Source organism: Anomaloglossus baeobatrachus, chromosome 12, assembly GCF_048569485.1.
Source record: "Anomaloglossus baeobatrachus isolate aAnoBae1 chromosome 12, aAnoBae1.hap1, whole genome shotgun sequence".
NCBI classification, from domain to species: domain Eukaryota; kingdom Metazoa; phylum Chordata; class Amphibia; order Anura; family Aromobatidae; genus Anomaloglossus; species Anomaloglossus baeobatrachus.
In genome coordinates, this window is record NC_134364.1 from 92748569 (window position 1) to 92761705 (window position 13137).

At 44.7% G+C, this 13137-nt stretch overlaps 1 protein-coding gene across 1 annotated transcript in view; it reads left to right on the forward strand.

Annotated features, from left to right (window-relative positions):
- The first annotated feature begins 772 nt into the window (after positions 1-772).
- Positions 773-13137, forward strand: part of PLEKHO1 (pleckstrin homology domain containing O1) — a 59088-nt gene continuing 46723 nt past the window's right edge. Inside the window, exons 1-2 of the mRNA XM_075330736.1 lie at positions 773-1124; positions 7969-8115. Of these exons, the coding sequence (XP_075186851.1) occupies positions 1098-1124; positions 7969-8115 (174 nt within the window). The 5' untranslated portion in view covers positions 773-1097. The remainder of the gene's footprint in view (positions 1125-7968; positions 8116-13137) is intronic.

The window sequence follows — 13137 nt, forward strand, 5'->3', positions numbered from 1 at the left end:
AAAAATATACCTATAAAGAGAGAAATCAGAAAAACGGAAAATTTGGAAGTGGTCTCTTAATTTTTGCCAGAGCTGTAGATGATAGAGCACTATATTCTCTATCACCAGCCCTTGTAGCTCCCTAGGATTTCCAGTATAGCTGTAGGGCAGCCATACACCTTGTCTATTTTCAGAATTCCCATACAGGTAAATTGAGATATTTGCCCCTTCACCCTTCACCATTCCCGGGAGCGGGTGACAGGTCCATTCTCAAGGACCTACACATATCACAGGATCCTCCATAAGCGTGTATAATGGCAGTACCCCTAGTAGATGGCCATACAGACGATTTTGACCATTTTGTGAACTGACGCTTGAAAATTATATGTAAATCACTAAGAAAAATGTTGTATTTTTTGTCATCTGCATGTTTATGGGATGATTTCCTTAATTAGGGCCACTCATTTTCCACCTTTTTTATCATTATTTGTGATCGTTGCTTCGATGATGATCGTGCCGGACGGCCACGACATAAAAGCCAAGAAAGCGCCGGTTGCAATTTGGATATTTGGAGCCACAATCGGAGGATTATTGGGGATATTCGGTCTCCCTTCTGAATCTGCCGCTCTTTGTCTGAGGCGCTAAATTGTCTGGGGTCGTGTGTCTGGCAATTATCCGTCTGTTACGTAGCCACCGTGTCCTGGTGATCGATGGCATTCGTGGATGGTGAAGGGTTAGGAGGAGGGGGCTTCTTCTAGTGGTGGGGATGACTGAGAGTCTGAAGGCATGAGGGGGCCTCAGGATTACACAATCCCCCTCCACTTTATAAGGAGGGGAGGTTAAAATGAGAAACAAAGGAGGAAGCCTCCTCACTCTCTCACGTGTTGTCATGTAATGCGAGGTGACATCAGAGCTGCCTGCCATAGATGGAGCTGCTGCACGGAGGAGCAGAGAGGGGGCTGTGTGCTGGGGACAGCTCTGGATGCTGGAGAGGCTGCACTCACTGAAACCAGATCCTCTGTGTGATCCGCACAATACCAGGAGCCAGGCTGCAGTACACCCCCTCTCTGCAGGAGCCCCGCACACCCTGCCCGCAGCCTGGCACTGAGAGCAGCAGCATGAAGAAGAACGTCTCTGCAAAGAGGGTAAGAGGGGCACTGCTGCTAGGGTGCACCTGGATAATATATACACACAAACGTGCAGCTGGGGAGGGGGACTATATCTATCTATCTATATATATATATATATATATATATATATATATATATATATATATATATATATATATATATATATATATATAGTAATACCTGCATCCAGTCTTCTATATTATGTAGCAGCGATGGAAACTATGTATCTGTGCCCACTGCAAACAGCTGCACTGGTGATGTCTGCAAGGATTGTGTGTAGGACGGGGGCAGAGCCTTGTATTATGGGGGTCCTGTGTCTCTGGAAGAACAGGTCCTTGTATTATGGGGCTCCTGTGTCTTTGGAAGAGCAGATCCTTATATTATGGGGGTCCTGTGTCTCTGCAGGAGCAGAGCCTTGTATTATGGGGCTCCTGTGTCTCTGGAGGAGCAGAGCCTTGTATTATGGGGCTCCTGTGTCTCTGGAGGAGCAGAGCCTTGTATTATGGGGGTCCTGTGTCTCTGGAAGAGCAGATCCTTGTATTATGGGTGTCCTCTGTCTCTGGAGGAGCAGATCCTTGTATTATGGGGGTCCTGTGTCTCTGGAGGAGCAGAGCCTTGTATTATGAGGGTCCTCTGTCTCTGGAGGAGCAGATCCTTGTATTATGGGGGTCCTGTGTCTCTGGAAGAGCTGATACTTGTATTATGGGGGTCCCTATGTCTCTGGAGGAGTCAGTAGGTCCTTGTATAATGGGGATCCATTGTTAATGGAACAGCATATCCTTGAAATATGGGGGTCCTGTGTCTCCAGAGGAGCAGATCCTTGTATTATGGGGGTCCTTGTGTCTCCGGAGAAGCAGATTTTTGTATTATGGGGTCCCTGTGTCTCTGGAGGAGCAGGTCCGGGGGTCCTCTGTCTCTGGAAGAGCAGATCCTTGTATTATGGGGTCCTCTGTCTCTGGAGGAGCAGATCCTTGTATTATGGGGGTCCTGTGTCTCTGGAAGAGCAGATCCTTATATTATGGGGGTCTTGTGTCTCTGGAGGAGCATATCCTTATATTATGGGGGTCCTCTGTCTCTGGAGAAGCAGATCCTTGTATTATGGGGGTCCTCTGTGTCTGGAGGAGCAGATCCGTGTATTATGGGGGTCCTGTGTCTCTGAAGGAGCATATCCTTGTATCATGGGGGTCTTGTGTCTCTGGAGGAGCAGATCCTTGTATTAAGGGAGTCCTGTGTCTCTGGAGGAGCAGGTCCTTATATTATGAGGGTCCTGTGTCTCTGGAAGAGCTGATACTTGTATTATGGGGGTCCCTATGTCTCTGGAGGAGCAGGTCCTTGTATAATGGGGATCCATTGTTAATGGAACAGCAGATCCTTGAATTATGGGGGTCCTGTGTCTCTGGAGGAGCAGATCTTTGTATTATGGGGGTCCCTGTGTCTCTGGAGGAGCAGGTCCGGGGGTCCTCTGTCTGTGGAAGAGCAGATCCTTGTATTATGGGGGTCCTCTCTCTGGAGGAGCAGATCCGTGTATTATGGGGGTCCTGTGGCTCTGAAGGAGCATATCCTTGTATCATGGGGGTCTTGTCTCTCTGGAGGAGCAGATCCTTGTATTATGGGAGTCCTGTGTCTCTGGAGGAGCAGGTCCTTATATTATGGGGGTCCTGTGTCACTGGAAGAGCTGATACTTGTATTATGGGGGTCCCTATGTCTCTGGAGGAGCAGGTCCTTGTATAATGGGGATCCATTGTTAATGGAACAGCAGATCCTTGAATTATGGGGGTCCTGTGTCTCTGGAGGAGCAGATCCTTGTATTATGGGGTCCTCTGTCTCTGGAGGAGCAGATCCTTGTATTATGGGGGTCCTGTGTCTCTGGAAGAGCATATCCTTTTATTATGGGGTTCCTGTGTCTCTGGAAGAGCAGAGCCTTATATTATGGGAGTCCTCTGTCTCTGGAGGAGCAGGTCCTTATATTATGGGGGTCCTGTGTCTCTGGAGGAGCAGATCCTTGTATTATGGGAGTCCTCTGTCTCTGGAGGAGCAGATCCTTGTAGTATAGGAGTCTTCTGTCTCTGGAGGAGCAGATCCTTATATTATGGGGGTCCTGTGTCTCTGGAGGAGCAGGTCCTTGTAGTATGGGAGTCCTCTGTCTCTGGAGGAGCAGGTCCTTATATTATGGGGGTCCTGTGTCTCTGGAGGAGCATATCCTTATATTATGGGCGTCCTCTGTCTCTGGAGGAGCAGATCCTTGTATTATGGGGGTCCTGTGTCTCTGGAAGAGCTGATACTTGTATTATGGGGGTCCCTTTGTCTCTGGAGGAGCAGGTCCTTGTATAATGGGGATCCGTTGTTACTGGAAGAGCAGATCCTTGAATTATGGGGGTCCTGTGTCTCCGGAGGAGCAGCTCCTTGTATTATGGGGTCCTCTGTCTCTGGAGGAGCAGATCCTTGTATTATGGGGGTCCTCTGTCTCTGGAGTAGCAGATCCTTGTATTACGGGACTCCTGTGTCTTTGGAGGAGCAGGTCCTTATATTATGAGGGTCCTCTGTCTCTGGAGGTGCAGATTCTTGTATTATGGGGGTCCTGTGTCTCTAGAGGAGCATATCCTTGTATCATGGGGGTCTTGTGTCTCTGGAGGAGCAGATCCTTGTATTATGAGGGTTCTGTGTCTCTGGAGGAGCAGATCCTTGTATTGTGGAGATCTTGTGTCTCTGGAGGAGCAGATTAATGTATTATGGGGGTTCTCTGTCTCTAAGGGAGCAGATCCTTCTATTATGGTGGTCCTGTGTCTCTAGAGGTATAGATCCTTGTATTATGGGGGTTCCTGTGTCTCTGTGGGAGCAGATTAATGTATTATGGGTGTCTTGTTTCTCTGGAGGAGCAGGTCCTTTTATTATTTGGCTCCTTGTGTCTTTGGGATAGCAGATTAGTGTATTATGGGGGTCCTCTATCTCTGGAGGAATAGATCCTTGTATTATACAGGTCTCTGTAGGAGCATAACCCTATATAAGGGGGGTGGTCCTCTGTTTCTGGAAGAACAGGTCCTGTTATTATGGGAGTCCTGTGTCTCTGGAGTAACAGATTTTTGTATTATTGGGGTCCTCTGTCGGAATAGATCCTTGTATTATAGGGGTCCCTGTGTCTCTAGAGAACTAATATATTATGGGGGTCCTGTGTCTCTGGAGGAGCAGATCTTTGTATAATGGGGGTCCCTGTGTCTCTGGAGGAGAAGATCCTTTTTATTATGGGGGTCCTCTGTCTCTGGAGGAGCAGATGCTTGCATTATAGGGAGCCCTGTTTCTCTATAGTAACAAATGTATTATGGCGGTCCTCTGTTTCATGAGGAACAGATCCTTCTATTATGGGGGTCTTCTGTTTCTGGAGAAGCAGATCCTTCTATTATGTGGTTCCTGTGTCTCTGGAGGCGCAGATCCTTGCATTATGAGGAGACCTGTTTAAATTGGCAGATTCTTGTATTATGGGGGTCTTCTGTGTTTGGAGGAGCAGATTATTGTATTAATATGGTTCCTTTGTTTTTTGTGGGGCAGATACATTTTTGTATTATGGGGGTACTATGTTTCTGAATGAGCAGATCCTTGTATTATGGGGTAGGGGTCTCAGTGTCTCTTTAGGAACAAATCCTTGTATTATGGGGGCCCTGTGTCTTTGCAGGAGCAAAGGCTTGTATTATGGGGGTCCTTAGTCTCTAGAGCAGATCATTGTATTATGGGGGCCCTGTGTCTCTAGAGGAGCAGATCTTTGTATTATAGGGGTCCTTAGTCTCTGGAGCAGATAATTGTATTATGGAGTCCTGTTTCTGGAGGAGCAGATCTTTATATTATAGAGGTCTTGTATCTCTGGAGGAGCAAATCTTTGTATTAGGGGGGTCCTTAGTCCCTTGGAGCAGACCATTGTATTATGGAGTCCTGTGTTTCTGGAGGAGCAGATCCTTATAATATAGGGGTCTTGTATCTCTGGAGGAGCAGATCACTGCATTAAAGATTCTCTGTGTCTCTGGAGGAACAACTCCTTGTAAAATGGGTCTCCTGTGACTCCAGTGGAGTAGATCTTTGTACAATTTGGGTCTCTGGAGGAACAGATCCTTGTATTATTTGGCCCCTGTGTCTCTGTAGTAACATATTCTAGTATCATAGGGATCTGTGTCTGTAGAATAGAAGATCACTAAATTTAGAGAGTCCCTAAATGTTTGACGGAGCAGATCCATCCTTTTATTATTGGGTCCTATGTCTCTGGAAGAGCAGAATGTTGTATCATAAGGGTCACTCTGTCTATGGAGGAGCAGATCCTTGTACTATGGAAGTCCTGTGTTCCTGGTGGAGTAGATCCTTATACTATGTGGGTCTCTGTGTTTCTGGAGCAGCAGAGCCTGGTATGATTGGGCCTCTGTGTCTCTATAGGGGTACGGAATCTCTGTAGGAACACATGCTTGTATAATAGGGGATTTCTGTGTCTCTGAAAGAGACGATCAATGTATTAAAACGGTCCTTGTGCCTCTGAAGGAGCAGATCCATCCTTTTATTATGATGTGCGGTGTCCCTAAAGGAGCAGATCCTTGTATTATACGGTCCCTGTTTCTCTGGAGGAGCACATCACTATATTAAAGGGTCCTTGTATCTATGGAGGAGCAGATCATTGTAGTATGGGGGTCCTGTGTGTCTCTGCAGCAGCAGCAGATCCTTATATTATGGAGGTACTGTTTTTCTGGAGGAGCACATTACTGTAATATGCAGCCCCCGTGTCTCTGGAGGAGGAGATCCTTGTATTATGGGGCTCTGGAGAAGCAGATCCTTGTAATATGGGGTCTCTCTGACTCTGGAGGAGCAGGTCCTTGTATTATGGGGGTCTTGTGTCTGGTGGAGTAGATCCTTGTATTACAGGGTCATTTGGAGCAGATCCTTGCATTATGAAGGTCCTGTGTCTATGGAAGAGCAGATGCCTTTATTATAGGTCTCTGGAGGAGCAGGTATTTGCATCATTATTATTATTATTATTATTTATTTATAGAGCACCATTAATTCCATGGTGCTGTACATGAGAAGGGGGTTACATAAAAAATACATATACAAGTTAACAGTAGACAGACTAGTACAGAGAGAAGAGGGCCCTGCCCTTGCGGGCTTACATTCTATAGGATTATGTGGAGGAGACAATAGGTGGGGTGTAGATTGGCCGGCAGCTCCGCCCAGTGGTCGGGCGGCAGCTCCGCCCGGTGGTCGGGCGGCAGCTCCGCCCGGTGGTCGGGCGGCAGCTCTGCCCGGTGGTCGGGCGGCAGTGAGTTCATTATAGATTGTAGGCATTTCTGAACAGGTGGGTTTTCAGGTTCCGTTTGAAGTTTGCAAAGGTAGGGGATAGTCTGACGTGTTGAGGCAGCGAGTTCCAGGAGACTGAGGATGCTCGGGAGAAGTCTTAGAGTCGGTTGCGTGAGGAGCGAATGAGAGAGGAGGTCCTGTGTCTCTGGAGGAGTAGATCTTTGTACTATGTGGGTCTCGGTGTCTCTGGAGGAGCAGATCCAGTTTTGTATTATGGGGTCCTACATCTCTGCAAGAGCAGAACCTTGTATTATAAGGGTTACTCTGTCTCTGGAGCAGCAGAGCCTTGTATGATTGGGCCCCTGTGTCTCTATATGGTTCCTGTGACTCTGCAGGAACACATTCTTGGAAACCAGGGATCTCTGTGTCTCTGGGACAGATCACTGTATTAAAAGGGTCCTTGTGTCTCTGAAGGAGCAGATCCATCCTTGTATTATGATGTGCAGTGTCTCTAAAGGTGCATGTATTATGGGGGTTCTGTGACTCTGGTGGAGTAGATCCTTGTATTACAGGGTAATGGGTCTCTGTTGGAGAAGATCCTTGTATTATAGGAGTCCTGTGTCTCTGCAAGAGCAGGTCCTTCTATCATGGAGGACCTGTGTCTCGGGAGGAGCAGGTCTTTGTATTAGAGGGCTCCTACGTCTCTAGTGTAGTTGATCTTTGTACTATGTGGGTCTCAGTGTCTCTGGAGGAGCAGATCCATCCTTGCATTATGGGGTCCTGTGTCTCTGGGGGAGTAGATCATTGTATTATGGGGGTTGGGTGTCTCTGGAGGAGCAGGTCTTTGTATTAGGGGGGTCCTGTGTCTCTAGTGGAGTAGAACTTTGTACTATGTGGGTCTCTAGAGGAGCAGATCCATCCTTGTATTATGGATTCCTATGTCTCTGGAGGACCAGATTATTGTATTATGGGGGTCGGGTGTCTCTGGAGGAGCAGATCCTTGTATCATAGGAGTCCCTGTGTCTCTGGAAGAGCAGATCATTGTGTTAAAGGGTCTCTGTATCTCTAGAAGAGAAGATCCATGTATTTATAGGGGTCCTGTATCTCTGGACGAACAGGTGCTTGAATTATGGGGACTCTGTGTCTCTGGAGGAGAAGATCCTTATATTATGCCAATCTGTGTGTCTATTGAGGAACACATCTTGTATTATGGGGTCCTATGTCTCTGGTGGAACAGATCCTTATACTAAGTGGGTCCTTGTATTATGGGGATCTCTGTGTCCCTGGTCGAATACATCCTCGTACTCATAAATTGTAAGCTTGCAAGCAGGGCCTTCACTCCTCTTGGTATCTGTTGAATTGTACTATTCTGTAGTGTCTGATATTGTTTGTATATGGCGCTATATGAATAAAAATTATTATTATTATTACTACTACCGTATGTGGGTCACTGCAGGAGCACAGCCTTCTATTATGGTAGTTCTGGCCTAACGTCTTCATTATATGTCTGTCTAAAAACTGCTTCTCCTGTGTAATAATTGTTGTTTTTTTTAATAATCACATTATGGCCTCATTTTCTCTCTCCGATGTGTAGGGCCCTCTGGACGGGAATCAGGCCCCTAGCCAGCCGGAGAAAGTGGGCTGGATTCGGAAATACTGCGGGAAGGGCATCTTCAGGGAGATCTGGAAGAACAGATATGTAGTGATAAGGGGAGATCAGCTCTACATGTCTGAAAAGGAGGTATATTATGTTCAAGAATTAATGTACTATCTATGTGCCATCGTAATGACTGCCGGGAGGGCAGATGCTCGATTCTGATTATTCTATGTGATCGGGGACACTTTAACTACCCTGTAGATTGTAAGTTCTTCTGGACAATCTTGGTGGTCACTCACTTGTCCTGAAACCAGATTAGCATTGCAGCTGTTGTAATGTAGCTGTCTGATGGCTGCTATTACCTAGTTACATTGACTATTATCGTGCTTTGTAATGCTGTGGATAACGTTTTGTGTGGCCTCACTACTGTATTATAATAAAGTATAGGAACTAAATATAGTGCAGTGAGCTTGTCGTCAAGATGTAATAGGGTTACGGATTTATATATTTGATGTTTATTTGGAAAGGATCAATGCTAATTGTGCTTATGTTGCTTTTTCTGGAAACTAAAATGAGATTAGATAGAAAGGATGAGAGATGGTGATGGGGATGTTGACCGCACATGATAAGAATAGTTACGATTCATTCTTTATGTCCACATTAGGTGGCGCTGACTCTACTTCTGGGGCTGTACCATCGACGCTCTGAATCAATACAATAGTATTTTGCTAATAGTGTGTTGTTTTTTTGGGGGTGTATTGAAAATATATAAAAACGGGGACGGAAGACAAACTTTTTGGAGATATCTTCCATGGTAAAGCCCCCGTCACATTTAACGACTTTCCAGCAATCCCGACATCAATTCGACCTGATAAGGATCGCTGGTAAGTCGCTACGTGGTCGCTGGTGAGATGTCACACAGTCAGATCTTCCCAATGACGCAGCAATGATACAGCGACCGTAGCGAACTGAATAACGATCTCTGTGGTCGTTGGGACCCATACGTGGCTGTAAATATCTGAGCTCTGAGTCGTCAACGAGGTCGTTGGTAAGGCGTCAAACACACCGATGCATCCTGCCCAGCAGGACTTCGACGATCAAAAAATGGTCCAGGCCATTCCGACACGACCAGCGATCTCACAGCAGGGGCCTGGTTGCTGCTATGTGTCAAACGTAGCGAGATCGCTGGCGAGGTCGTTGTTGCGTCACAGAGTCTGTGACTCAGCAGCGATCTCGCTATGTGTGAAGGTACCTTAAGATTCAAACCTAGGACTCCTGAGCTGAAAATTGGTGCTGAGCAATTGGACTTGTTTAAGACATGGCACAGATTTTGAGATTATTAAACTATGTCCTACATGTTGGAGACAATACAAAACGTTGATAGCAGTTAATGGAACCATTTCACCAACCTTCTGATGAAATGTTAGACAAACGTGTATTTGTCAACACTTGCGGAAGAATTTAGGAAATCAATATAAGATTTTGATTGGATATCAATGGTCAACAATGTTAAGCAGAGTCGTCAGCAGGGAACAATAGTCTGATATGTTGGTGGCTTTCACAATTTCACTTGATTAGTTGGTATGGGTAGCACTTGGTGTGGTGTTAAGTGCTGATCTGTGTTTGTTTAAAGACCCTTTTACGTGGACCGGTCAATGGGAATGATGAATGCTCAATAACTGTCAAGAACTGCTGGTAATAGTTGACTGTATGGCATGGTGGTCACCACACAAACCACCTGTATGGGTAAGAGTTTTCCAAGCCAGATATCTCTTTTAAGACTGGGCAAGAAAGAAGAACACTTCCTACAAATTATGCTGGCTTGTGAAAAGAGAACATGGTGTAATGGGGTGACATGCTGCTGTTTGGGGTTGCCCTAGTTGGACTGTATCATTACGCTGCCAACTAATAACTACATGTGCCCATGCTTTTTATTCAGGCTGGGGATTGCCCTTTTGATGAAACCTCTCGTCTATAGTGAGCACCCTTCTGTTTTTGTAGGCACGCCCACATTACTGGCTCCTGTAGTGCTCCTTTTCTCTCACGTTGAATATAATGTTCTCTTTCTCTCTGTATTGTGCTTGTGAATTGATGCTGCCTTGGCACGGTAAGCCGTCTTTTATTTCAGGTACTTGGAAACCTTCCAAAGTATGTGCAGGTGCATGTAATAATCTTTGCAGGGTACCAGCCTTGTATAAAGTCGATATGGGAGAGTGAGCCAAACCGGCAAATATTTAGGGGCCCCATTTCTGGTGGTACTAGGTTTATCCACCTACATGTATTCATAGATACTGCAACCAAAGATGGTTAATGTTTTCAGGAGACTGAGACCTGGTGGTTTTACTCCTTATCTTCCGCCATGGTTGTGCGTAGTCATGTCTGACAGTCTAGTTAAGGATGCATCACCTATCAACCACATTTCTTTTATTGGGGTTTTCATCTCTATGTCCAGTTTGTCTGATTTCTCTTTAGCGGATGGAGCCCATGAGATATCAACGTGTAGAATAATAAACAATCCTTGTGGAAGCTTTGGCCTCTACATACCCATTCTCCCTATCCTACTTGCCCCTCGAATTGGACAGCAGAAATCTATGTCATGATGGAGCATCACACAAAAATCCTTCTTGAAGTGTTGGATCTTGGTGATTTCAGCCCTGCCTGGAAGATTTGGCCAATTTCAAGTTGTCTTGGACAACTCTTTTTTCTAGGAGGCACCTGGAAAAATCTTATGATGACATTGAAATAAGTTATCCATGAAGTACTGTGTAGTTCCCCGCCCCCCTGAGATGGGAAGTTTTACAGTTAAATATCCACATCCAAAATCCACATCCAAAAACTCCATCCATGAAGTGGTCTGTACTGCTGTAAGAGAAATTTGTGACATCGGTCACTGTGTTCTCTTTCTTTGTCTTAATATAAAATTGCTCTTGAGAGATTTAGAGTGGTCGGTTGATGTCTTAGTAAGGTTGATCCGTTGCCTCCTTCGTGCACCATAATATCTTCCAAGTCTTTTGATTTTAACCTTCAAAGGCTTGTGTGCTTGTCTGCAGCATTTCTATAAATTCTCTCAAAACACTCCAGAATGCAAATCTTGGGGGAGGGGGGTGAGAAGGAATATGTAGGTGGGGAATTACTCACTGTGTAATTGAAAGAGGATTATGGGAAATCTGAAACCTCACTCGAAGCAAGAAAAATCCCAAGTGTCCATGTGAATTTCCTTTTAATCTAGGGATTTGTGCAAATCGGCTGCTTACCCCATCCTACAGTATTTCCTCTCCTACTGGAATCGCGTTAGTATTATTGCAATCTATTATTTTGATATAGCACCATATATAACAAAAGAAGACATGTCGGACACCCTACATATGTCTACCAAGACATATTGCCAGTCAGCCCTTGAGAGAAGCTGTTCACTTTGATTTTTAAAATAGTATTCACCTGTTGTACCTGTTTATAGCTGGGGACACCCTGTATGGTCCCCATTACGGTTCCCAAAAGGCCATCAACCTGCTATTACATAAAGGGTGCCATATGGACAAATGGCATAGGGCTTCTTCCCTACAGCTCTAAAAACAGCATTTCGCAAGTAAATTTCAGCCACAAACTTTTGTATCCATACTCATGTACTCAAGAAGAGATCCTTCAAATTTAGCTAAGCACCATAACTCTATATTTTCTATAGTTAGGTCTTCTCCATCATGGAAGAGTAAGGCCAGCCATATCCTGCTTTGTGAAGGAGATGTCCTGCACATTCACAAATCTACCTGCCACCACTATTCTCTGAGTGTTGAATGTTCCCACGTGTATCCAAGTTAATCCGTATGTGAAAGCTTCTTTGCACTGCGATGACATCAGCTGTCACTCAGCTATAGATAGTTACTGCACGCTGTGACTTTTTCATGTGACCTAGTTACTAATGGATGTCTGCTTTTTGTCTTAATGCGTGACCGATAACAAACGCAACATAAAAGGTTTATTACTATGTGAGCAGTATAAAAAGCTACATGACAATAAAAACAATTATAAAGTAAAAATTAGGGAAAACAAAAAAAACAAAGGATGAAAAGAAAAAAAGAAAATAATCAGCTATTTGCCAGTAATGATGGAACCTTTAATTCTATTTTATGGTCTAGAATTTTTTTCAGTTTATGGTAATATTTATTACTTTTTTTTATTATTGTAAAAAAAGATAATTTCCAAAATTATAAAAATATCTGTATCCACAGCGATTTAAAGCACATTGCATCTGAACAGGGTTTTTGAACACTTCTACCAAATGTGTGGAAAAATCAAATTTTTGTAGTTATGTTGCAGAAATACTGTGGATTTTTACCACAAATTTCACTCCTTCAATCTATGGAATTAAATGCATTGTGAATCCACAACACAATCCACATCAAAATCTTTAGATCCACAGCAGAAGGTTTCCCTACTAGGCCTGAGGAAAACAAAGTTTCGGAAGGACTCTCCCAACTTGATGTGCATGGGGGGGGCGGGTGTCTCCTGATTCTACCAGGACATATAAAAGGAGAGAATGATTGGGCAGCCTAAATGTAAAGATCTGATCCATTTCTTATCAGGGAAGATAATTGGTCACTAGAGGTATCTGGCAGCAATCTTCTTTTCACTCCCCGTTGAAAACATATGAACGCTCAACTGAGCTGAATGTCCATGGACGGATCAGGAGGAGGCTAGCTTAAAGAGTTGCTGCCTCAAAATCAAAAAGTTATCTGCTAACCATTGGATAGGGGATAACCTTCTGATCATGGGGGTCCGACTTAAGGAAATACCCGTCCTATATAGAGCAGAGGTGCACATGCTCAACCTCTGGTCTATTCATTGTTTACGGGACTACCAGACAAAACCTAGCACTGATATCTGCTAACCATTGGATAGCAGCTAACCTTCTGATCATGGGGTCCGGCTTGAGGAGATACTCGTCCTATATGTAGCAGAGGTGCACATGCTCAACCTCTGGTCTATTCATTTTTAATGGTACTGCCAGACAAAACCTAGCACTGTATAAACTGGTAAGAAGTAAAACATCTGCATACTTTCATATGAAATTGGAGGTATAATATGAGGCCTTTCGGTCTGTCGCACTTTTGAGGAGCTTTGCTAGAGTTTGTGACGTCCATGTACATGAGATTTCTGCAGTTAGAGCTT